Here is a 25,930-nt window from a genome sequence, read left to right as displayed (position 1 = left end):
TTGCTTTACCGGCCCTGATGTTTCCTTACACGGTCATTTTTTTGTTCTCCAATTACTCCTCTACACGTTCACAACCAGATACATAAATAAAAGTTGTTTTAAAATGCCATGTATTTAACAGTCAGTATACTTTGAGCATCTGTTATAAAACTGAGTCCTCCTAAGGGGCACGTGACTCCCCCTTCAGAGAGGTTCCTGGGGGACGCCCTGCTCCTTTTCTGTTTCTCCCGTGAACCACGGCTTAGACCACAGCAAACTAACTGGGAGACGTAAGTGACACTTAAGTGTACAAGGCACATGCGGGCCTCCCCAAATCAGGGGCTCTGGACCCGGGCCCAGGTGCTGGAGCCCTGTGGGGTAGCAACGTCTCGGAGGGCCAAGGGGCCGCACTCACGTGGTGACAGTGTTGAAGCCGCAGGCCCTCAGCTTCAGCAGGCGGTCCCTCCAGTACTCGCGGGGCACCCGGAAGTAGTGGATGGAGCCCCCAAAGATGAGGAACTCATGACCCTCCAGCGTGAAGTACGGATTCCTCCCAACTCCCTCTTCTGCCTGAAGTCCTACAGACCGGTCCTTCAGCTCCAGGGGGGTCAGGTGAGACCAGTTAAATCTGACAGCGGGAAAGAAGGGGACTGTGGAAGCCCTACCGGAGAGAGAAGATGTGTTAGTGGCCACGATCTGCATGTACGTCTGAAGTTCTGTCCTCCCAGAAAGGAGAGAGGTCCCTCCCTCCCCACTCTGGCCGACCTTGGCTTGGATGACGTCAGCGGTTCTTTTCCAAATATAAATTTATCTGTATATTTTATCCGAGGAGCGAAACCTGATGAGATAAATGGCAGGAAAAAGATGCACAGGATTCTTCTCCAGGCAAGATGGGGGCTGGAAAGAGAGAAATGAACAGTGACACAGGAAGGCCTGGGTGGAGCTCTGGGGCCCGAGAGCAGCTCTGAGGCAGGGGAGAGGCAGCTGGCATCACAGGGAGGTCTCTGGGCTGAACCAGTGGGCAGCAAGCCTGAGGCTCTGCTGGCTCCACCGAGGGCCCCTGCACCACCAGGGCTGGCCCCAGCCCACCACAGTATGGATGGACAGCTGGGGGTGGACCTTCAGTCCTAAAAGCCTAGAGCGGGAACATGACCAGGCTGGGAGCTGGGGAGGAGTCCTGCGCAGGGAACGGGAGGGGACAGGGGCTCCGTGAAAGATGGAGGCACTTCATCCACCAGGTCCTGGAAGGACGCAGGGTCTGGGGCAGGAGCACCTCTCTGCACCACAGCCTGACCCTCCCTCAAAGACAATGGACACACCCTCCCAGGCGGGTAAGGAAGGGGCAGAAGCCAGTGCCGGTGGAGAGGGGGCTTGGAAGGGGAGTGGATGAGGAGAATCTTGGCAGATGTGAGGGTACAGGAGGGTGTCCCAGGCCCAAGTGGCCCTTGCCCTGGGAATGTCCCAGGGCAGTAAATGCCTGTGGGAGACCAGCTGGGACACAGAGCACAGAGTGGGTGGAGGAGGCAGTGATGAGGAACTCAGGATGGGCCAGAGGCAGCCCATGCCTGGAAGGGCTGATGGGCCAGTGACCCGAGGGACCTTCACCTGAAGCGCGGTGGGGGACCCATCACCGCCAGGCCCAGGAGCCCACGTCCCACGCTGCTCCCGTCGCCTCTCTGCTGCCCGGACCCCAGGGCTGCAGACTCAGGTGTGCGCTGTGCGGGGATCCAGAGACCGAGGCACAGAGGCAGGCTCTGCACAGTGAGAGAAGCAGAGCCCTGCATCCAACCTGGGGTCTTGGAACCGCCACTCTGCACAGATGTCTTTCAGCTGGGGGAAGTGTGGCGGGAGGATCCTGGGTTATCACCCCGGACCTTGATTTTCTGAAACTGTGTCATCAGCCAATCGGGATGGAAAGGCGGGGAGGAGTGGGAGGAAAGGAGGACAGCTGAGCTCACACATGCACCCGAGAGCCAAGCCAGGAAGGTTTGATTCGACCGGTTCAGCAACTTTAGTGAGAACCCTCTTTGGTTCCAGACACACGGTGAAATAGTTCAATATGATGAGAAGTGCTGAAAAATGACACAATCTTATTTACGAAACAGAAACAGACTCACTGACACAGAAAACAAATGTATGGTTATGGAGAGGGGAGGAAGGGAGAAGGGATAAATGGAGATTTGCAGATACTCACCACTATACATAAAACAGGTAAACAACACGGAGAACTGAGGGTGTCATTGCCAGGATGGCCCTTTAAGACTTTCTCGCCGGGGCCTCGCTGCCCCACGGCGGGAGTCAGGCACTGACTGTGGTTTCATGGCCTTGGTGGGCGACCACTGATCCCGGCAGCCTCCAAGAGGAGACCAAGACAACAACATCCCTCGTGCTGAGTCTTAACCCTTGTAGAGAATAAGTTCTCTGATCTAAATGCTGTGGGTGGATAATCAAATCTCTTTAAGTCATGTATACACTTGAGCAGCAGTCTTTAGTTTCAACTTCACCACAGCAGAGGCTGAATTGAAGTCAGCAAGTATCATTTGCATTGTTACACAAACTAGCATTGTGCTGTGTCTTAAAACGGCCTTCGAGCAGGAATGCTGTCCAGCCAGGTAGCCAGCTGTGCAACACAGTGACCACATGTCACTCCCTGGCCCCCCGCACCCTTGCAGCCCCTGGTGTAGGGACTATGAAGCGAGACCACCAGGAACACTGGTCCTGTCCAACTCTGACTGAGTAGGGGGTGGGCGAGCCTCAGGGTGTCCAACCATAAAGGGAGCCAGAGGACTGCGAATACACCGGAGTTACTCACCCTCCAACATCAGTCACAGTCTGCTAGCACAGCCAGACACCCACACTGTGACCCTCCCTGTTAGCGGTGATGCCAGCTGGAGTCAGGAACGTATCGTCTGCAATGTTTGCATTGCTTGAAACTATGGGATTTTAAGATCTTCCAACATTGTTCTAAAACATCTCAATAAAATTATTGAAGAGGAAGAAATTTTCTCCTATCCTGCAAGGCTTTTCTGGCTGATCTAAGAATTAAATTAACATGAGACAAATTAACAGGAGAAAATTAAACAAAAGCTTCATAACATGTACACCTGGGATTGACCCAGGTGAGCAGCGATCCCATCCCCTCTCCCTGCTGCCCTTGGGGAGCAGACTCCTCCCCTGCAGCCCCCTCTCGGCACGGCGGGGCCACAGCGGTTCCAGAGTTGGCGACACCAGCATCCACGTCTGTTCTCATGTCTCTTTTGAGGGCGAGATGTCCCTTGCGTCTCCTAGTTCAGAGCAGGACCACAGCCCACCTCCAAACCAGTCCCTGACAAACAGAACATCACCATGATCGGCCCAGATAAAGCAGAGTCGTGCTCCACGTAACAGGTCGGGTTATCCTTCCTAAAGTGTAGATTCCACAACGAAACCTAGCTTCCTACACCAGGAGGAGTGGAAGGGTGGGTATCGGGGAGTGCCACACAAAGGGCCCCCAGCATGCACCACGGGGGCCACATGGGGCAGATACACAGCAGGTGTCACTGGGAACAGACTTACAAGCAGCAAGGGGGTAGAACTCACGCAGTCCCCCCAGGCTCCTCCTACCCCAGTGCTTAAGCCGGGGGGTCAGGGTGCCGGCCCCACCCTCTAGTGCCCTGGTGTTTACAGGGCTGGAGGGCGGAAGCAGCTTCGTGTCTGTGTTAACAGTGGAGGTTCCCTGGTTGAAGAAGTGACCTCCTCAGGAAGGAAAGACGCAGCTGACACTGACTAATGCAAGCTCACCCATCCAGTCTCCACTCAGCTAGTAGACAAGGGGCAGGTTGGAGCATCCAGGGCCACCCAGAGTCACCCCCGTCAGTCCACAGCCGGGTCCTTGGGGATCACGAGCCATAACCACTACCCCAGCAGCTCTGACTGGCGCCCAGCACAGGCACGCCGCTCCTCTGGGGTGAGGCATCTGGTCTGGAACAGATGGGGGGGGGGGGCGCGGCCAGCAGCACGAGGAGCTCTCGAGCTGAGTCAGGATGGCGGCGGGGGCTGCGTGGAGCTGCTTGTGCCAGGCCTGGGCCAGAGCGCCTTTCACTCCTCCTTGCCTCCCCACCCCCGCCCCATGCCTTCTGCATTCTAGCCACATGTGCCCCCAGGTGAGGTCCATCACCCCCCTTGGGGACAGGCCAGTCTATCTGCCTTCTTGTTCCAAAGCAAGGAGTCCCACGGTCACTCTGCAGCCATTACAAGTGACCTCTGCAGGCCGAAGAGGGTGGCCCTGGGACCGCCGAAGGAGGTCACCGTACGAGTTCAGATCTTTCCTGGTGTCTTGGCTCTGTCAGACCATCTCCTGGGGTCAAAGCAAGTTCAGAAAGTACACAGTGATCAGTATTCATCTGTCTGCGGAGGTTACAAGACAACAGGAAGAAAGCAGAGGTGGGTACTGTGCTGGAAAGAAAGGCAGAGGAATGTTCTGTTCCTCGTCAGATTACTGTAGTTCCCCTCCCCTGAGCTCTGGGTGCCTTGGAGCTCAGCCAAGGACAGGCGGGGAGGTGTGCGCCATTCGTAAACAACTGCAGACGGCCAGGCCAGCTCACCCCACTCAGGTCGTCACTGCAGAGGCAGTGGGTCCCGTGCGCACTAGGAGACGGTGTTCTGAGCATCCCAGTCATTTCCGGCGACGGCGTTAATAGCGGTGAAGGTTGGCTGATTGGCTTTGTCAGTCCCGACACCTCTGCTCCTCCACCGTGGGTTGTTCTGTGCACAGCCTCGTGCCACGCGATGTGCAGCACAGACTCAGTGACTGTGAGTGTGTTTCCACAGAGAGGCCTTCGGTGTCCAGCCCTCGGTCACAGTTAAGACTTCGGTGCTGGTCTGCGGGTCGGCGTGCAGGTGCCGCAGCCCGTGCTCTGTGGCCGGGAGCACCGCCTGGCACTCAGCACGGGGGCAGAAGGCCACCACGTTCTGTGGGATGGTCCCCCGGGGAACTGGGCTGCCTTTTCAGGTGTCAAATGTCATAGGCAAGACTTCAACCCAGTGATGCATTAGGCAGTCTGATGGAATCCAAACCAGGCAGAGTCCCAGGGCCCAGGACGTCGTGGGACTGTACTTGGAATACAACAGAAAGCCACTGACAGGTTTTAACATGGGCCTGACTTGAACAGAGCTGGGTTCCTAAAATGCCCCTGTTGCTGCCATGTGAAGGGTGGGGAAGAGAAAAGGAAGACTCCAGGTCAGAGCAGGAGGGGCGTGGGCTCAGTCCACAGGGAAACGAGGTGGATGAAACGGCTGGAACACGCTGGGGGTGGGCCGCGGGGGCCAGGGGAGGAGGGGTCAGCACGACCCCGGGGCCTGGCAGTTTGCCGCAGGGAGGGACTGAGGCGGGGCGGCCATGAGGGCTGCTGATCTCCAGGACAGTGGTGGCTCAGCCTCCTCCTCTAGGATCGCCCTCGAACGAGCTGTCGTCCACAGATGGCCGGAGGGTCTTAGGTTCCGGCCGTGAAGCACGATGGCCTAAAGCAGTTGTTCCTGCTTCCTGCCCCCAAAGCAGAAGTGATGTCCTCACAGGTTCTGTTCCAGGACTGAGCCTGTTGTGTGACAGTCTCGTCTTTCCACAAGGCCTGGCCTCCATATTCCTTCCCCTGGGTTTCCGTGAACAGAATAAGCAGAGGGCATGCCCTGCTTTTAAAGGAGGGGCCCTTGGTACCGGCCTGTGACTGAGCTCAGAGGCACAGCAGCCTGTCCCGTGGCCCCAAGGAGCCTTCCTTCTGGTCTTGGCTGCGCAGCCTTGGAGGGTCCGTCCCCTTGTCCCTGGCTAACAGCTGCCAAAATGCTTTCGGAGGACAGCGCTCGGATGGGGAGGTGATGTCCGCACCACCCCTGTCTCCAGAATGCAGGCTTCTCTCTCGGGTCAGCGTCGTGGTCTCTTGAGAACCGGGGGCTGCCCCTCAGCTTCTCCTGGCGGGCCAGTGCCCGTTGGTGGGCAGGTCTGGAACGGCGAGTTGCCACTGGCTGGACTTCAGGTGGAGGGGAGGGTCTGGAATGGCTGTTGGGGTGGCCCTCCAGGGGGTGTCGTCTGAAGGACCGCAAGTCCCCGGAGGGTGACAAACACAAGGACCTTCCCGGACCTGAGCTGATTACCCTTCTCTCCTTCCACACATGCGTCACAACGAATCACACTTTCTGTATAAATTTAGGTTGCCCCCCACCCCCCCCCCAAAAAAAAAGGAGAAAGGGGAAGGGCTTCTAGAAACCAGTTAAGCTCCTCACAGATTCCAAAATTTCGCACTCTCCCAGACAGGTCTGGGTTCCCACGGTCAGAAGGGCAGAGAGCTTGTGGACTGAAATCTTTCCTGCAGCACAAGGACCCTTACACGATCCAGGGGGAGAGCACAGAATTCTGTCAGCCCCCAGCTTCTTCAACCTGCTTCTGGAAAAACAGAAACGAAATCCACTTTTGATACAACAAACACCCCGCCCTCCTGCTGGGATTTCTGGCAGACACCAGGTGGAAATGCTCGATGCAACTGAATTCTGCGTCTCTCAGCATCACCTCCAAGCCTCACACAGTGATAAACCCTAAAGACACAAGTTGAAGGACAACTATTCCTACTCCAGCCCTCGTGGGTGGAGAAGTCGCCTCCTATCCTTTGTGTACAATTAGCCCGACACTCTGCCTGAGGCACTAGCTTCGGTTACCAGGAGAAAACGCTGAGCCACGCCCAAGGCTCCTCCAGCAGCAGAACGAGGACGCGCTGAGGGCTCGCGTCTGGCCCAGCACCTCCTCTCTCCCTGGGGCTCTGCGGGATCACGAAGTCGGGGACCGAGGCCTGACACCAGCAGCACCCTTCCAGCCACCGCGTCTGCTTGCTTGCAGATGTAAAGGGAACAGCGCTGGTGACGTTCACCCCAACTTACCCTAGGGATCCATGTATGTGTGGGGATATTAGACTGTTTTAAAAGCAGTGCAGACAGAAAAACAGAAGTAACAAGCAGTTTCCATCACTCAGAGCTAGGATTACACTGAAGAAAAACAGAACCACTGACAGTCGTCTGGAAGGATTTCCCCAGTTCTGTCACCGCTGCCTTTTATTTGTAGAGGGTGGACCATGCCTCCCTAACGGGCAGGAAAGCAGCAGTTCTGACCGGGAGAACCCAGTGTGCTCTGCAGCCCAGGCTCTCACCTGCAGGGATTCTGACCCCCAGAGGAGGTCCACTGGGGTCCGGGAACATTTCTGGCTTTACAACCAGGGTAGGGAGGGTTGTGCCAGTGGCCTCTAGTGAGGAGAGACTGAGGGTGCTGCTCAACATGCGATGAAGCACAGGGGGCCCCACCCAGAGTTATGTGGCCTGGAGAGGAGTCGTGCTGTGGCTGAGCTCCTGCACCAGGACCAAAACCCGCAAAGCGAGCTCCTCAGACCAGCCAAGCGGGCATCACCTAGGAGCCTGCAGGAACGTGAGGCCTCAGCCCCTCCCTAGACCTACCGAGCCATGACTTCTGGGGATGGGGCCCAGCCGTCCATGGTTTGAGGCCCTCCAGGTGGCCGCCGTGCACACGCAGGCTGACGCACGTGAGCTGACAGGCGGGGACATGGGACACGCCTGACCCTGCTTGGCTCTGGAGTCTCCTGGTCGGGCTTCGCCTGAGAGAAGCAGTGATGGGTGGAGCGGGCCTCTCTGGTCTTGGCGGCCTCCACCAGTGCCAGCTCACCTCCGTGGCGACCCTCTCCCCAGCTCCCTGAGGCCAGTCAGTTGACCCCAGGGCTGTCTACACCAAGCTGGAACTCCGGTGGCTGGAAAAGTGAGCTCCGGGCTGATTTGACCAGGCTGCGGCTCCGAGGACCCGGGGCACACAGACCAGAGCTGCGGGTCAGGTACCAGAGGCGGGACTGGGAGTGGGGAGTGGCCACACGGAGAGGCACCGACAGGGAAAGCAGGGTTTCCGCCAGAGTGTGGAAAAGCAGTGGTGGAACGGAAATGCAGGGCAAAAGGGAGACAAAGCACATACGAACTGCCTGTCAATTCCTGACTTAGCTGCTACACTTCACTCGACACCCTGGAAGAGCCCCTGCTCCACAGCCACACTTGTGGGCCGAGCGCTCGGAGCATCGTCTCACTTTCTCCACACTTTATTCCCTGGTCAAACAGCCTGTTATTGCAATACGACAAAGGGTTTGCGTGGAACAGGTTTATTTTGTTGTCAGCATCAGAAACAGGGAGCTAAGTCACGCCAAGGCAGGACCATCCTGGCGGGTTAGGAAGTGGACCTCAGGCCCAGCACAGGGCTCACGATGAACAGGGGATCCAGGGTGGCTCCCACTGGCAGCTGTCAGCACAGGTGGGCCCCACAGCCCCACCATCCAGATGACTCAGCTCAGTCTCTTCCTCCTCCACGCCGCTCCCTCAAGACTCAGTATCCTGGCAAAGAAAGGCAGACTGCCGACCGTGCACCCTAAGCCCATCCCCAGAGAGAGGAACTGCTGCAGGCGGGGAGGAAAGGTGGCCTGTCAGTCCCACGGAGACTCTAACGAAAGGGGTGCGGTGACTCCCCGGAAGCATATCTGGATCCTGCTCCTGACAAGAGGAGGGTGGGAGGCTGGGTGCAGGGATCCCAGGCACCCACCTGGCAAAACAGAGCGTATGTGCCTGGTGGGGCCGGGCCCTGCATCCTCTGCCCATGGCAGCGGGGAGAGTCCCAGGAAACGTGCCCTGAGATGATCAGCCGCGGCAGCGGGAGAAAGTGGGAAAGTTTCAGGAAAGGCCAGGAGTGGGGGTGCCGGGCCCTCGGTGTACACCTCGGTCAGGGTGCAGAGGGCAGTCTGGGAGGGAAGGAGGCCAAGGGAGCTGGTCCCAGATGCTGGAGGGCAGGCTAGTCTGGGTCCCCACGACGGAGGGGTAGGAGGACGCCGGCCACCACCTAGGAGCGGTGGACACGCTGCCTCCTTTGTCTCTGTCCTGACCGGGAAGACCCTAAAGGCTTCAGCGTCTGGGATGCTTACAGTCCCTCCAGGACAGCCTACCTAGCTGCGGGCTGTCTGTGAACTGGATCACAAGGGCAGACTTCCACTCCTCGAACACCACGATCTGTCGGAAGAAGTGAGGTGGCCGTGAGCCCAGGGTCTGCCCCGAGGCCAGGCGGAGCCCCAGTGAGGGGACTGGCAGGTGGGAGGGGTGACAGGGAAGGTCACCTCATTCGCTCCAGGCTGCAGCCAGGGTCCTGGAAGGTAAAGGGTTTCCTGGGGCCCTATATTCCAGTAGCGCCCCAGGTTCTGTCCATTGATGAATATGACCCCTTTTGTCCAGTCCTGAGAAAGATTGGAAAGGAGGGTTCCAGCTCTGAGTGCTAGATGTGCACACACACCCGCTCAGACACCACAACACACCAGCACAGTCAGAGCTGCTCTCACACGGGAGGGGTCACCAAGGGCGGCCCAGGTGGTCGGCGGCCTGGGGAGGTCGGTGCTACTGCCCCTGGCCTGGGCTCAGCCTCCAGGCCGAAGGTACCTCCCCATATCCGCCCCAAGTCCGGGAAGGTACTTCCCTTTACCACCAGCACGTTTATCATCGGGTAGCAGGATTTCAGGTGTGGCAATTAGACTCTCTTCCACAACATCCCACTGCAGGCAGTGAGCTAAGCATCTCAGTAGCTTGTCTCAGCTATGTCTGGAGACCAGTGGACCCTGCTCACTGAATTCCTCATGCAGTGGACTCCACCGTGTCCCCAGAGAACAAGGGGCAGGCACCTCTGTCACATCTGCTGGGCGTCCGTCCCCAGCCTCGTCAACACCAGGGCAGGGGCAGCCTCCCAGGCGGCTGTGGGGTGTGGGGTCTCTGGGAGCCCAGGTTTCCTTGCACGGGGCAGGGCCCACACACGAGGAGCTCTCCTAAAGGGCCTTTTGGGGTGGAAGGTTGTGTGGGGACACGGCAGAGATAGGCATACTGGCCTGCATCTTTATGAAGGTGTCTCTGGGATGATCACCAACCCTCAGGAGACCGAGGAAGAAGGCCGGGCCCCGAGGTTGGAATAAGGCTGGTTTCCAGATGTTCGGAAGGTCCCTAAGGGAGAATCAGCCCAGTGGAAAGTTCACGCCCTTCTTCACAACGAGGTTTGTCTCCTCCCTGCCCTCCCAGCCCGGGTCCCCGCCAGCGCAGCCTGCTCAAGGTCCGTGGCACGGTGAGGAAGCAGCAGACCCGGGCTGGGGAGTGGGGGTGTCCCCGCTCTGCCCGGACAGCTGTGAAACCTGGGAGCCTCCCGTGCTCTCGGTCTCCATGTCTTATCTGCAAACCGAGGGGGGTCCGTCTGGGCATCCGGGCTCCTTTCTGTCTCAGTGTCCCCCGCTCTGATCAGTCTCCTTGAGTCCGGGGTCTGGCGCCCACCTTTGTATGAACTTGGGCTTCATCTCCAGGCTATAGATTTTAAACTTTCTCAGTGGAGACTTGTTCAGATAGATGTCCCCAGTTAAACCTGCCGAAGAGAGGACAGAGGCCATGAGGAAGGCAAGGACGCAGAGATGTGACCGGGCTGCGGTTCCCCCAGAGGAGGACGGGCGTCTCTGCAAAATCCTACAAACATTCTTCCTTCTCAGGTGCCCACAGACACCTCTCAGAGTGGCACCTGTATCTCCCACATTAACAGCAGAAGTCACTGCACTTCCTGCAGGTCTGGCCAGCATAGTGGTTCAGCTAACTTGAACTCTGGGGCAGGTCAAAGCACATGGAGGGAGAGAAGGAAGGTGCATGTGACACAGGGCAGCCCAGGGGAGGCCCGGAGAGGCTGGGGGAGGCCGGGGGAGGCCAGGGGGAGGCCAGGGGAGGCCAGGACACAGGCATGGGTTCCAGAGAAGGAAAATCAAAGTTCCTAGGGAGGGACTCTGACCACCTTACTCTCCAAGGGCATTTCTGCAGCCTTCTTCAAAACACTCTGAAACAGGAAAGGCAGCACACTGGTTGGTAATTGGAGAACACCCTCGGGGGGACCTTGGAGAAAGGCCACTATCATCCTTTCCCATCAAAGCAGGACTTTGTCAAAGCTTCTATGCACAGGGGTCTCACAGGCCCAAAGAGCCCTTTCTTCCAAGCAGTGAACCTGGACGCAGCCACCCTCGCCCAGGGTGAGAGCAGCAAGAATCTGGTCCTGCACGTCTCAAGCATCTCGTCTGGGCCCACCTTTTCTCTCCTTGTTGATGTCAGGCCCATAGGCGAGTCGGCCTTGGTTCTCCACCAGGATTCGCAACATCTGGGAGCCCTCGTAGTCCTGCCGGAGACAGAGCAGCCAGAGGGGCCACTCAGCCCCTCTTCTGTGGACTCTGAGGCTCCCCAGGACTAGGACAAGGTCGCAGGCAGGGTGACTGACAGAGAGCACCCTCAGAACCCCGAGACCTCCAGCTCTGGGTCAAGCAAGCCCCTCAGCCCCTGCGCCCCCCACTGCCCCGCCCCCTGATTCTGTGCCCCGCCCCCTGCGCCCCCCACTGCCCCGCCCCCTGCTTCTGTGCCTTCAAGAAGTCAGGATATTTTACTAGAGATCCTTTTGAGGCTGGTGACCAACCCAGAGTCTTCTGAGCAACAAACATCCCATGTGGAGAAGTTCGGGTCGCCTAGGGCCACGAACCCGCACCTTAGAGATACGCACTGCTTCCCCTCGCTGGGCCCCACGCAGTGAGTCCGAGGTCAGCAGAGTGGGACGGCCTCACACAGGCCAGGCCATGCTCAAGGCCAAGCCCAGGGCCTAGGCGGGCGCTGGGGCTGTTGGTCTATTAACCCCGGACTACATACGCTTCTCCTGGGGAGAGTCAGCTCGGTGCTGGCGTGGTCCAGGACTCCTATGTACAGGTTATCCAGGAACACCTGCCGAGGAAAGGGGAGCCTTGTTAGGTCCCTGCAGGGAAAGGGTGGGGGCCTGGGAAAAGCTCAGTGGAGGGCAGGCTCTGGGGAAGGTGGCTGCTCTGGTCCCCAGAAGGCTCCAGCGGCCACGGGTTTACAGAAGTGAGCGCATCCCAAGCGGCTCAGCCGGGAGGCCAGTGAGAAAGGCCCTGAGACCAGACGGGGCCGGGGCCCCTGCAGGCGGAGGCGGGCGGGGACAGGTGCCAGGCCTGCTGGGAAGGAGAGGAAGGGGGCGGAGAACAACAAGGACGCTGAGAGACAGGGCGGCCCCAGCCTCAGCTCTGCGGCTTGTCCATCAGATGTCCTTTCAACGTCATTACCTTCTCAGGGCGGCCCTTGCTTGTGATAAATATCTTAGCTTTATCTGTAATGAGTGCCAGCCGGCTCTGCTCATTCAGTTCTCTAAAAACTGCAGTGTGACATGCAATGTCCCGGGTCGCTGCCCACGTGCACGGGGGCTTCTGAAGCTCCCCCAGGTCTCCTCCGAGGAGCCCGTCAGCACCAGTAAGGGCTCAGCGAGGCCCCTCCCGGGGACGTCCACACTCCTGACACCGAGGAGAGCAGGAGCCTATGTACAAAACGTGTCATGGAGGGACAGAAGTGAGGAAACAGGGACGACTTTCTGAAGGTCAGAAAGAGATCTGACTACCGTTTGAACATTCAGCAACACCACGGGGTTTTACCAGCAGAGAAGTGCAGCTGGGACCCCCCGCCGTCCCCTACCTGACCCCGATCTTGAACATGACCCCTTGAGGTGAGGAGGCCTCCGCTGGAGATGGCGGTCTCATAAAGTATGTACCCGGACGACTGCCCACTCCCCTGGTTCACGGAGAGCTTCTCCATGGAGACGGGCTTGGCAGACAGGGTGGGCTGCGGCAGAAACAGGAGCAAAACCTGGGCTAAAGGTTCGGGCTGGAGAGGAAAATTTTAGAAACTCCCGCTGAAACCCGCCTCCCCAGAGGAGAAACCCCGAGCGTCTCGAGCACAAGAGTGAAGAAATGGGGTGTGTGTAATGGTAAACTGCCCTCTTTAATTTCCACGTTTCTCGTGTTTCTCTGCACGTGCCAGCCAGTGATGCATTCTTGTTTTTTAGACGGAGAAGCTGGAGTCAAGAAAGTGGAAGGATGTTTTGAATGTGCTCAGCAGTTCACGATGGGCTGCACAGCCCCAGCCCAGGGGCCAGCTTCTGCCCACCCTCGGCCCCCTCTCCTCCCTTTCCCAGCTGAGAGAGTCACCCTGTGCCCAGTCTGGCTGAGGACGATCACACACGGACCACTCAGACGGCGCTGACTCTCCACGTCCGTGGACCCTCCTGCCCCCTGGGATCCTGCGTCTGAGGGTCCGTCGATGTTCCTATCCCAGCACTTACCCATCCCACTCTTTTTCCTCCTCAAACAGCAACACCAACACCCATCCAGAAAGTGGAAGTTTGGCCAGTGTCTTCCCTCTCCCTCGTCCTCCACACCTCCTCCTCCGGCCACCACCTCCTCAGAGTCTGCCGTTGGCACCTGCTTCACGGACCCTCCTCCCCACCCATGATCCCGGCTCAACATCTGCAGACTTCTGCCTGGTCTCAGGGCCGGAGCCTGGTCCCGCTCTAATCCATCCCCATCTGGCGGCCAGGGAATCCTGAAATGCGAGAGGGTCAGCTGATCCCCATCCTGCTTTAAAATAGCTTCCCACAGCTTTCAGAGAAACGTTCCAATTTCTCAGCACAAAAACACGGCCCTTCAGAACTCCTTAGAGAAGCAGACGGCTCCAAGCCGGTGGCACCACACCACCTGCAACTCCTAGGAACCAAAGCGCAAAGAAGACCAGAAGCTCCTGGTGTCGTGTCAAGAGGACGGGAGCCAACTTAAAGGAGCACCCGCTGGTCTGAAGTGGGACAGTGTCAGCATCAAGAAGAACGGCTGCCTTGGGGCAGAAACACGTTGAATGTGTTAAAATGTGTGAGTTTATCATCAAACAAAGAGCGGCAGAGTCAAAACAGCTCCCTGGCTTTCTTCAGAGACTATCCGAGAATACACCGGTTACCATCCTGCTACACGAAAGCACTCGAGCTCTGTCCTGACTGTTCTGCATCAAGGTACCAAGACAGCCGGTGAAGGAAACGCCCTTCGGCGTGGCCGGCAGGTGAGTAAATGCAGAAGGGACGACAGGCAGACGGTGCCACTCTGCAAGCCCCACCGAGACACTGGGTGCAGGCAGGTGTCCTCAAAGCTGCTGAAACCACTAGGCAGAAGGTGACGGGAAAATGCATAATGAACAGACCGGGGCCTGACTCCACTGACGCATCACGGAAACAGAAACAGCCAGCCACTCGGTGCCTCGGTGTGCCCACAAGCAGTCCAGCAGCACCACCGATGGAGCAGAGCTGCAAACAGTTGAACAGAGAAGACCACACCCAACTCCCATCTCACCAAGCATCTCTATCAGTTCACAGAAAATGCAGGGAGTGTAAGCACCCGTCCCCAGACACGCGGGGACTAATGAGCCCAGAATGACTTCAGAGACTTAACTGAAAGCAGCATGTGACTGACCTAAATCAGCTCCTGAGACAGACAAACCGAGGCTCAAAACTGACGAGACAGTGAGGGCATCTGACCACGGGGTGTGTGGTGCACCAGCTCGGGGGGCCAAGCGGACCCGTCCCTTCCCAGCTCTGGCTTTCACGCATCCCGTCGGCAGCCTCAGCTGGCTGCAGTGGGGCATCTGCACCCCAGGAACGGACAGACACTGCTCGTCAGAATTCTTCTTCCAGGGCGTCAGTGGTGAACACGTCCCTGGAGACACTGATGCCAAGGGTCCTTACAGTCGCCACCACCGTCCCCGTCAGGGGTGATACTGATTTGGTTGTGTTTCTGAAAAAGAGTCCTTATCTTTTGAGACATATATTGAACTGTTTACAGCTGAACTGTATGATGTCTGGAATCTGCTTTAAAATAATCTTGTAAAGAGTGGAGGGTTGGGGGAGAAAGGGTGTAAATGAAAAAGACTGGCCAGATAGCGATCAAGTGGAGGCTGGGTGTGGAGCACACGGGGTCCACCACTGTTCTGTCTGCTTTGGGGCATGTTTTCAAAATTCCATAAGAAAAAGTTGAAGACGAGACCACAAAGGCCCCTAGCACCAGGCTGGCTCCCTGCCGCTGTGGCCGCACAGGCTTCCCCCCAGGCCTCCCTGCAGTTTCTTCCGTGCCTGCCGAGCGGTGACCATGGTGCACCAGCTCCCCCTGCCCCTCCACCCTGCTGTCCCCTCACTAGCTCCTGCTCATCCCTGGGATCTCAAAGTCACCGCAGGTGGACACGCTCTCGGGTCTGGTGGCCGTCAGCTTTCTGGCTGCATCTCTGTAAGAACAGACTGCACACACTGAGCACTTACTTCTTGCTGTTTAATTTACACAGCTATCCTGATTATCAGCCTCATCCTACAGGTGAGGAAACGTAGGTAGAATGAGGTTACATGGCCTCCCTCAGGTAAACACTGAGCAAGGACCAAACCCAGTGTGGCTCCAATCCGCCCTGACGATGCTGGCTGCCCTGGCCCCTCCTCCAGGCCCTCTGACCCCACCTCTCCTCCACTCAGCTCTCCCACCGCCCAGACGAGGGCAACTTCCCAGAAAGGCGGTTCTGAGACACTACAGTTTAGTAGTGTTGTGTGAATGACTCTGCGGTTTCCTCTAGACCAGTGGCTTCAACCTGTGCCCCTCTGGGTCCTCAGGGAGAGTCCAAAGTGGCACGTGGACCGTCCCAGATGAGGGACGGCTGCCCCGCAGCGGGGAGGAAACTGCCTCCGACTCAACCTCGCTTCATGGACTGAGCTTCGCAGCGAGTCTGAAGGAAGAGTCCCTCTACCAGGATGAGCGCACAGAAACGCGTGCCCTGGACCCAGGCCCTGGGCTCCATCCCAGTCGTCCCCAGGAGGCTGAGGCGGCTGTGCAAGGGAGCGTCCCCAGGACCCTGCGATGTTTGCAGTGTTCTTCAGGTTCAAATTTCCTTATTCTGAATTCTGAATCTAGGCTTCTTATCCTGAACTGTGAAATTAGGAGGAACTGAAACCTCAAAGTCTCTTTCTGTTCCCAGTGAGTTGCTCCCTGTTCTTTGAGCGAAGCCTCTCCCCTGTCACCACCCATCCCACAGTTCGACACCCAGGGGACTCTCACCTCATCCAGGTAAGGCAGGGCGTCCCACAGTGACATGTAGTATGTTGCTGCCACTGGCTTATACACAACCCTAGGTCGAGACTCTGGTTGCGGGGGCCTGTGGACCTCTGCAATGAAAAACAGGAGGTGGAGCCCTTCCAGGATCCTACCCCAACCCGACTCCAGGGCCCAAGCCCTCTGCCATCCCACAGCCAAGAACGAAGGGCCGGTCCCAAGGCCTGCCTGCCCGTGTCAGGGAGAGTCAGAGGGCAGGCCGCAGTTGCGCCACAGGCTCTGAGCAGGTGCCCTGCTGTCTGGGAGATGGAAGAGGGACATCGCTCCCTCCTCTGGACCAGTGGTCCTCCACCCTGCCTGCCCATCCCAATCTCCCAAAGTCCAGGGGGAAAATACAAGTGCACAGATTCTGCCCTCTTCTCCCCATTTCAACCAAGGCACACTTGTCCAGCAGCTCTGGGAAGAGCCTGGTGCCTCTGGTTTTTAGAAGTTCTGCAGGATTCTGACGTCCAGCCCCAACTGAGCAACGTGACCCTGGAGGTGAGGGCTAGAGGGCGGGTCCCATGCCTCACGCAGACCTGAATCCCCAGCGCCTGGTGATAAAACACACTGGGGCAGACTGGACGTCCCCCTGACCCGCCCAGGGAGGACATCTCTACCCATCCCCTCCCCTCTTCATAGCACAGAGACCACGCGGGGGCTGAGTTACCATTCGGACTGAGGTTGTGGCTGGGTACCGTAACAGAGCGGAAAAGCTCCTGAAATGTAACATACTCGGGTGTATAATCTCCATCCTCTGTCAGCAGTGCCCCATAGTCTGAAAAAATAAAGCAATCTGTCATTTTCCCCTAGAAAGCCCCAGCTCCAGCAGAGGAAGGGGTGAAGGGTGACACTTAATTCTTCATACGGCAGCTCTGCAGTGGGAGGAACCTCTGAGCATTAGACTAGAAAATGCCAAATCCCAGCTAATCTTAACCAGGTGACTCCGCCATGCTTTCCAAGGGCTTCAACCAGAGGCAAAGGCATCAGTCCCTGGAGGTAGCAAGTCCGGCTGACAGCCCAAGACACTCGGATCCAGTGGTTTCCCCTCCCGTTCAATTTCCAACTGAACCTCTTTCTTTCTTCACCCTTCACGCTCCCCTGGGTGTCTCAGAAGAGCTGCAGACTCAGGGAGCTCCAGGAATCAACGCCCACCACCCAGGGTATCAAGAGTGCCAAGAAGCGGGTTCTGCGGGGAGCCCCCTACGAGCAAGGGTTTGCAGGGCAGAGTGTCAGGCTAAGCTGGCGAGTTCCCTGCCTGCAAAGTCCCACAGCCTGGCTTCTGGTTGTGGATCACCTCCAGTTCTGTTGAAAGAAACAAAGGTCTAACCCTCCACCCCCACCAGGAGCTAAAGATGAAAAGACAGGCAGCTGCAGGGGGCCAGGACTTGCCATAGCTGGTGACCGTGGAGAGGTAATTGTGCAGGGGAGCAGATCCACCCATGAAGCCAAAGTTGGTGCCGCCGTGAAACATGTAGAAGTTGAGGGAGAACCTGAAGGCGAGCATCTCACGGGCATCTCTCATGACCACTGTGCGCGGCAGGAAGAAGCGAGGGGGTTCATGTTGGCGGACAGGAATTCCCCCTGGGGATCCTGAAACTGCGCTACTGAATGCCTGTCTGTGCGCCCTTGTCTTATGCAAACGTATGTCCAGCTCAGGGTTTCTGAGTGGTTCTCAGGGTGCCCGACCTGAAGGCGTGGCACCAGGAAGATGTACCTTCAGCCACACTTTCATGATCTCCGTCACTCGCCCAGGAAGGACAGGGCCGGTCATCTGGGGCCAGATAACATTACGCTCCACCTAACATGTTGTCCTTGAAGGGCCCTGCCTCTCAGAACGACTCACTCGAAGTATTTTACCAGCCTCAACAAAATACCGCCATGCTGGAGACCTGGCTAATCCCGGGGACTGTAGGGCGCCCACTCCTACGTCGTCATTTTACCTGCACAGATGTCTCCAGGGGGCTATCTGGCCACACTGACACCCAGAAAGCTGCAACAGCCGGCAGCCGCGTCCCCCATTGCACAAGTACTCTAACCAGCGGGGAAAGCAGGCGGGTGCCATGTGCGTCACGTTCTCTCCTGAGAAAGGAGCCACGGAGCACTCACGATGTGGGTCCAGGCTGTGACGGAGAGCGCCCCACCCGTCCGGGGCGCTTGCGGTGTACACGGTCATCAGCACGGGGCTGGGGCCCTGGGAAAACAGGAGTGCCAGCTCAGCCCAGTCCGGTGCGGTCAGGCGTCCCGATCACACCTGAGGGCACCGCCGCAGGCTCCTGTCCTCACCCCCCACGGCTCAGAACACCCCTGCACAGCCCCCCTTCTGCTGCCCAGCTCACGTCCTGCTCCGGGTCTCGCTGGTCTGCTCGTGGTTTCACTGGCTCGGGCCCAGGTAAAATCAGCAGCATGGCCACGCTTCCCTTTCCAGAACGAGACCCTCCTCGCCCCTCGGCCCACCAGGGCAGAGGTCGAGTAAGGAAGTGCCTGACCCAGAGAAAGCACTAAAAATGTCCAGCAAACCACTGCCCAAATGCTGGGTCCCATCAAATGCGAATTCCTGGATGCCAGAGCCCCCGCACGTTTCCCGTCTCCATGCTCTCTTTCCATCCCTGTGTCACCGGTGCCTTCACCTTCCTGAGCCTCTGGGATTTGCAAGCCTCTCTACTCAGGCTTGGACCCCGGTCAGTTCGCCTCCCAACTGCACTCCTAGCTCTGAGTCCGCGCCTCCTCCGGGTTTCTGCTCTCATCACCGGCAGCTCCAATGCCGGGGCCCTGGCACCCAGCCCCCCGCAGCATCCACGTCCGTGCCCAAGCTGCTGAATGCTTCAAAGAAAGTGAAAGGGGGAAAAAAGCACTGCCAACTTTATCCACCACAGAGCACGTGGTTTGACGCTGTATGCATTTCTGCCTGACACTCTGCATGTTTAACATTTTTAAATAGTCTACTAAGTTCCCAAAATGACGTTCTCACCTTTTTAATAAAGGCTAATCATATGGAAGCTGTGTGTTCCACGCACGCTCAGCCTCACAGAATTCCCAGATCACAGGTCCTCACATCAGACAGGGCTTTCCCTGGAGGATTCCAGCCGGCCACTCCCCACCCCAGGCAGGCACCGCAGACTCCAAGCAGGGCCCCTGCAGCCACCTTTGGCTCTTGCGGGATGAGGGAGGGAGCCATCACCACGAGAGGCAGTGCATTCCGTTTCTGGGGAACGCAGACCGTCAGAAAGCACAGCCCACATGCTGAGCCAGTGTGTGCTCTGTCACTCGCCGCCGACGCTGTTCTGAGCTCCAGCACTGGAAGGACTTCCCTTCCACAGGAAGACACTCCAGACTTCTGAAGATGCCACCACACGGGTCTCCCCTTCGCGAGAGATTCACCCCCAGTTCCTTCTTTTACCTTTTTTGTACCAACGTGCACTTTAGTAAGAGTGTCAGCGGCTCTGGTCATCAGCTGTATGTCAGGACGCTCAGCACACACCTTGAAGGTGGAAGTCTGAACCTCCGCCACCCTCTCTCTCCGCCCCTCGGTGACCCCAGCCTCTGGCAACCGCTCCTCCACCCTGTGGTATGAGTCCACGGTTTGCTCTGGTTTTCTGAATTCCGCGTCTGAGTGACACCATAACTGTTATATGTCTTACATCGTCTGGCTTATCTCACTTGCATAATGTTCTCCAGTTCCATCCGTGTTGTCACCAATGACGGCTTTCCTTCTTTTTTAAGACTGAATGTATTCCATTTTATGCACATATCACATTTTCTTTGTCCATTCATCCGTCCTTACACACTTGGGTTGTCCCCACGCCTTGGCCACTGTGAATGCGGCTGCTATGAACCTGGGAGCACAGATCCCTCTTCAGGATGGTAACCTGATTTCCTTCCTGCACACCTAGGAATAGGACTGCTGGGTCGTAGGGTGGTTCTGTTTTTAATTTCCTGATGAACCTCCATACTGTTTCCATGGTGAGTGCACCAGTTTACATTCCCCCCAACAGTGCCGCAGGGCTCCCTTTTCTCCACACCCTCCCCAACACGCTATCTCCCGTCTTCTAAACAAAAATTTTTACCAAGGTAGTAAATGGTGTTTATGACTGCAAGTGGACACAGTGCTCCAACATATTAATACCCTGTGAACTTCAAAACACCAAACGCACTTACAGTAGTGTTACTGGTCAGCAAAATGAAGGGGCAGGAAGCTCTACGACTGTGAGTGCACCAGTGTTCCCGGAAGGGCGGTGCTGGCCAGACGACCACTCAGGGGCCTCGTAGCTCTGGCGCGCCCACCGCGACAGACACGGGCCAGCACTCAGAACTCCCTAGGTTCCTGCAGGTCCTCACCTTCTGATTCCCCTGGGGAATGGGAGTTGGACCAGACATCCTGACAGGTGTGAGGCGATGGCTCACGTGGTTCTGACTCGCATTTCCCCGGCGATCGGGGGTGTGGAGCACCTGTTCCTGCACCTGTTGGACACTTACATGTCTTCTTTGGGAAAATGTCTATTCAGGACCTTTGCCCACCTTTAAAGCAGGTCCTTCGTTTTCTGCTGCCGAGTTGTGCGAGCTCCTTGCCTAGCTTGGGCGTTAGGCTCTCATCAGCCCCGCTCCGCAGGCGGCCTCCCCTCCCGTCGCTGGTTCCCTTAGCTGCTTTAGTCTAATTAGCCCTATGTGTTTACTTCTGCCTTTGCGGCCTTGGCTCTGGGCGTCAAATTCAAAACCTTCAGCGAGACTGCTGTCAAGGCGTTTAGTTAGCTCTTCATATTTTCTAGGAGGGTTAGGGTTTCAAGCCTCACGTTCAAGTCCTTAATCCACTTTGAGTTGTTTCTGGAGGAAGACAGAGCTCCAGTTTGCATCCTATTGCATGTGGATATCCAGCTCTTCCAAGCCATTTTTTACAGACTGTCCTTTCCCCGCTGTACATTCTTAGCACCTCTATTGAAAATTAATTGCCCGTAAGGGCACAGGTTTATTTCTGGACTCTCCATTCCGTTCCGTCCATCTGGCTGGTTGTATGCCAATACGGTACTGCTCTGAGTCCCACGTTTGTAACAGTTTGAAACCAGAGCATGTGGTGCCTCCAGCCGTGACCCTCTTACGATCGCTTTGGCTGTTCGGGGTCTTTTGTGGTGCAATACAAACTTCACAATGTGTTTTTTCTGTTTCTGTGGAAAATGCCATTGGACTTCTGATAGGAATTGCACTGAATCTATAAATGGGATTGTTTTCTCAACTTCTCATTCTGATAATTTGTTTTACTGTAAAAAAAAATACAAGTGGTTTTTGTATATTAATTTTGTATCCTGTAATTTTACTAAAATCTTTTGTTAGTTCCAACAGTTTTTGGTGGTTTTTCAGGGTTTTCTACGTATAATATCATGTCACCTGCAAACAGTTTTCTTTCTTTCTTTCCAATTTGGGTGCCTTTTGTTTCTTTTTTCAGCCTTACTTCTCTAGTTACGACTTCTAGTCCTGCGATGAATGAAAGTGGCAAGAGTGGGCATCCTTGTCTTGTTCTGATCTTGGAGGAAATGCTTTCAGTTTTCCACCACTGAGTACTTATGGGATGCGGCAAAGGCAGTTCTAAGAGTGACGTTTATAGAAATAATGCCTTCTTAAAACAGGCCGAAGTTTGGGTTTGTTGTTTCCATTTTCATTTGTCTCAAGATATTTTTATTTCCCTTTTGATTTCTTCTTTGACCCATTGGTTGCTCAGGAGCATGTTGTTTAATGTCCGCATATTTGTGAACTTTCCAGTTTTCTTCCTGTAACGGATTTCCAGTTTCACACCACTGTGGTTGGAAGAGATGCTCGAGATAATTTGAATCTTCTTAAACATATTAAGACTTACTCCACGGCCTAGCATATGACGCATCCTGGAGAAAATTCCACATGCACTTGACACGGCTGTGCCTTCTGCTGCTGTCGGCTGGACTTCTGTATACGCCTATTAGGTCCATCTGGCCTAACGTATAACTTAAGTCCAGTGTTTCCGTATTTATCATGTGTCTGGATAACCCGTCCATGACTGAAACTGGGGCGCTGAAGTCCCCGCTAGGACTGTGCTCCGGTCTGCCTCTCTTCAGACCGGCTAATGCGCTTCATGCATCTGGGTGCTCCTCCGTGGGGTGCACGAACGTGCACAGCTGTTACGTTCTCTTGACGAGCTGGCCCTTTTGTCGTCATATAAAGACCTTCCGCGACTCTTGATGCAGACATCTTGAAGTCCCTTTTGTCTCCTGTGAGTATAGCTACCCCTGCTTCTTTTGGCTTCCACTTGAGTCCATCTTTTTCCACCCGTTCAGTTTCAGTCTCTACGTGTCCTTAGAGCAGAGATGAGTCTCTTTTAGGAAACATACAGTTGGGTCTTATTTTTTTTAATCCACTCAGCCACTCTATGCATTTCGATTGAAGAACTGAATGCATTTACATTTAAAGTAATTATGGATAAGTGTGAACTTACTGTCGCCATTTTGTTGTTTTCTGATTGTTCTGTGATTCTTTTGTTTCTCTCTGACTCTCTGGCTCTTGTGTGTGTGTGTGTGTGTGTGAGAGAGATCTGACGACTTTCCATACTGGTTTGCTGTGAGTCTTCTCTCTTCATCTTCTGTGTGTCCACAGCAGGGTTTTGCTCCGTGGTTACTGTGAGGCTCACATAACCCATCCCACACTTACAACGGTTATCTCACTAGTAACAACTTCAAACACATTCTGAGGCTCTACGTTTTTCTCCCGTCCCTGCGTTCTATGTTTTGACATCACAATTTACATCTTTCACCTTGTGCATCAATTAACAAATTACTGTGCTTATAGCTGTTATTAATAGCTTTGTCTTCTAACCTCCACACTAGAGCTGTAAGTGACTGACCCACCACCACTACATTAGAATATTCTGAACTTGACTAGACACTGACTTTTACCAGTGGGTTTTATACTTCCACGTTTCCCTGTTACTGATTAGGATTTTTTCACTTCAGCTTGAAGAACTCACGTTAACACTTTCTCTAAGGCTGGTCTAGTGGTGCTAAATCCCTTTAGCTTTGGTTTGTCTGGAAAACTACTTACCCTCCCCTCAATTCTGAATGACAGCCTTGCCAGGTATAGTACCCTTGGTTGGCAGGGCTTTTTTTCCCTTTTAGCACTTTGAACATAGCATCCCACCGCCTTCTGCTGAAAATCGCTCAAGGTTTCTGCTTGAAACTGCTGACAGTCTTTTGTGGGCCCCCTGGCGTGTAACGAGTTGTCTTCCTCTTGCTGCTCCTACAATTATCTCCTTGTATGTAAATTCTGCCACGTCCATTACCACGTGTCCTGCTGCAGGTTCCTTTGGGCTCCTCTTGCTTAGGACCCCCGGGCCTCCTGGGTGTGGGTGTCTGCTTCTCTACACAGGGTAGGGAGTTTTCAGCCATTATTTTGGTAAGTGAGCTTTCTGCCCCTTTCTCTCTCTCTTCTCCTTCTGTAACCCTTATAAAGCACATATTGACCTGTCCACAAGCCCCGTAAGCTGTCTTCGTTCTTTTTCTCTTTTTCTCTTCAGATGGATGAATCCCACTGTGCTGTCTTCAAGTCCATCAATCCTTTCTTCCGCAGCATCTACGTCTGATTTCCCATCTAGTTCAGCCCTAGCTCTCCTTAACTGTGTAGGCTCTACCTTGCCCAGTTTGGACAGGATTCTCTTTGGTAGAAAAACGCAAAAACAAACTAGGGGGCCCGAAAGCTCTGTTCTCCCCCTACATTCAGGTAATGCTAACGCTCCCACACCGTGTGCAGGCACAGCCCAGACCGCTGGGAGGACTCCCGCGGACGCTGCCCCATCACTGTGCTTTATCTGTGTCTTTCTACGGGGCTGGGGGCCAGGCACCATGGGCACGTGACTTTGATTTAACTGCACCTAGAACCACCGATAGCAGGCATTTCAAGTGCACAACAGATCCCAGTTTTAACTGAACGAATCACTACTGAGAATTCCCCCAGCACATGAGCTCAGAGGTCCGAGCACGAGCGAGAATCAAAACGCCTCCCTCTCTGAACAGCCCTTACCTGAAAGGAAGAGAGCGTTTCATACGTGGCCTTGTTTATGCTCCTCAGGTGGAGGGTGGCCAGCACTGCAGGGGGAGGAGAGACTGCGTGTCCAGCGGCTGGGGAGCCGGGCCTCCGCCAGCACCACCCACGGGCCTGCTCACAGGTGGTCATGGTAACACCGTGCAGCCACGGCCAGCGAAGGTGGGGCCCGCGTCTGTGCCCATGTGGGCACCACGCAGAGCCTTTCAAGCACACCTGTTCACCTGGCATTCACAGTGAGTGACCCAGGGAACAAGAAAGGCAGTTGGAATAAACCACTTTGTGCTGATGAATAAACAGGAGCCAAATGAAGTGGCTGAGCCCAGGGAGAGGAGGGTGTCAGGCCCAGCCCTGACCAGAGGCTTCCTGGCTTCATGTGCAGAACACACTTCTGTCTCGCCCCACACACAGTGGAAGGCCACCAACGAGCCTGGGGAGAGACCAGCAGGGGACAAAATGCCGACAGAATGGCCTGGGTTAAAGATTCCAAAGGCACGTCCTCTGCTCCGTCTGCACAAGACCTTCCTGTTCCTGCGGACTCACCCTGCCTCCCCGGCTGCTCTACTGAGTTTGAGTCTCTTCCCTGCTTTGAGTCTCTGTCTCATTCACGCGATGAGTGCCTGGGCCTGGGGCCAGGGCAGGACCCTCCCTCTGCATCCCTTTCAAGCTCAGGCCTGACCATACGGCTTGCTCTGTCCCGGCCCGGCCCAAGCCAGGACCGAGGAGGAAGGAGCAGGCGGCCAGCACTCAGGGGCAGCGGCTGGGGGGGTGGGGGTGTCAGGGAGAAGACTGGCTCCCGAGTCAGCTTTGCCTGGAAGCCCCACCGCCAGGCCATCCCCAGGAAAGGGGACGTCGAGGCTTCAGGGACCCTCTTCTGCCTCACACCCAACTGGCAGAGAAGGCGGGCGGGCGGCCCCAGCATGGTACCGTTCTTTACGTGGCCTCCCGTCAGGTCCTGTCCAGTATCCGCGGTCATGAGCAGCGTCTTGACCCCTCTTGTCACCAGGGCCTGCGGAGAAGTCGGAAGGTCAGTGACTGGCCAAGGCCCAGGGGACGGTGCCTCCCTGGGAAGAGCAATGGCTCTTTTCATTTTCAGCTGAACAAAAGCTGCAAGAATTTGTTAGCAGTATACCTGGGACAAGGAGAACAGAAAAGGCACTCTTTGGGAAGAGGAAAGTGCTCATAGAGACAACGCTCAGAGTTGCAGAGAGAGGGGAAAAGCTACCAAAATACATTATGTGGGTAAATCTAAGTGACTCCATACAATAATAAAAAGAATAATGCCATGTGGGTCTAAGACACACACAGCATGGAAAGAAATGACAACAATAGCACCTAAGGGAGAAGAGAGGAAGGTGCAACTGAACTGTCTCAGGTGTTTCCCTTGCCCTGGAATTGGCAAATATGCTAACTTATATCAGATATTAATGATTCAGGATGAATACTGTACTGTCTATGGCCAAGTCTAAAAAATAAGTGAAAAGTGTGTAGTAAGTTAGTAGAGGAGAAAACATAATAATAAAAATACTCAGTCAACTCAAAAAAAGAAAAACCAGAGAGAAAGGACCATAGACAGGTCAGAGAAAAATGAAAATTAACAAGATATGGATTTAAATGCAAATAACAGTTATTACATTAAATGTAAATGAACCAAGTATCTCATTTAAAAGACAAGAATTTTCATAATGGATTAATAAAAACAATTTCTAATTATATATTGCTTACAAGGTATGCATCTTAAAAATATGGATGGAAAAACTGAGAGTAAAAGGATAAACGAGTATGTACTATACAAACAACCACCAAAAGACAGCTGCGATACCCACAGAAGGGAAAAT

The 25,930-nt window shown here is 55.3% G+C and overlaps 2 protein-coding genes across 10 annotated transcripts in view; both read right to left on the bottom strand.

Moving 5' to 3' along the window:
* Window positions 1-8,021, bottom strand: part of LOC105065399 (beta-galactosidase-1-like protein 3) — a 33,966-nt gene extending 25,945 nt beyond the window's left edge. The window contains exons 1-3 of the mRNA XM_074357223.1: window positions 1,585-8,021; window positions 745-876; window positions 395-640 (exon numbers count right to left, since the gene is read on the bottom strand). Of these exons, the coding sequence (XP_074213324.1) occupies window positions 395-640; window positions 745-876; window positions 1,585-1,763 (557 nt within the window). The 5' untranslated portion in view covers window positions 1,764-8,021. The remainder of the gene's footprint in view (window positions 1-394; window positions 641-744; window positions 877-1,584) is intronic.
* A 116-nt stretch (window positions 8,022-8,137) lies between these two features.
* The window catches only part of LOC105065391 (beta-galactosidase-1-like protein 2), a 33,393-nt gene continuing 15,600 nt past the window's right edge, over window positions 8,138-25,930 (bottom strand). For 5 of the 9 annotated variants that reach the window (XM_045513273.2, XM_074357217.1, XM_074357220.1 and 2 more), the window contains exons 8-21: window positions 25,020-25,101; window positions 24,072-24,136; window positions 18,147-18,231; window positions 17,430-17,567; window positions 16,708-16,815; window positions 16,005-16,111; window positions 12,568-12,714; window positions 11,737-11,808; window positions 11,131-11,218; window positions 10,342-10,429; window positions 9,909-10,020; window positions 9,153-9,269; window positions 8,985-9,048; window positions 8,389-8,673 (exon numbers count right to left, since the gene is read on the bottom strand). In XM_045513273.2, coding sequence (XP_045369229.2) covers window positions 8,489-8,673; window positions 8,985-9,048; window positions 9,153-9,269; window positions 9,909-10,020; window positions 10,342-10,429; window positions 11,131-11,218; window positions 11,737-11,808; window positions 12,568-12,714; window positions 16,005-16,111; window positions 16,708-16,815; window positions 17,430-17,567; window positions 18,147-18,231; window positions 24,072-24,136; window positions 25,020-25,101 — 1,458 coding nt within the window. In that variant the 3' untranslated portion in view covers window positions 8,389-8,488. The other 4 variants (XM_074357216.1, XM_074357219.1, XM_074357218.1 and 1 more) reach the window with 4 other exon arrangements.

The sequence above is a fragment of the Camelus bactrianus genome, chromosome 33 (assembly GCF_048773025.1).
Source record: "Camelus bactrianus isolate YW-2024 breed Bactrian camel chromosome 33, ASM4877302v1, whole genome shotgun sequence".
NCBI lineage: Eukaryota > Metazoa > Chordata > Mammalia > Artiodactyla > Camelidae > Camelus > Camelus bactrianus.
Note: the sequence above shows the minus strand (reverse complement) of the source record. Positions and strands in the feature narration are given on the sequence as shown.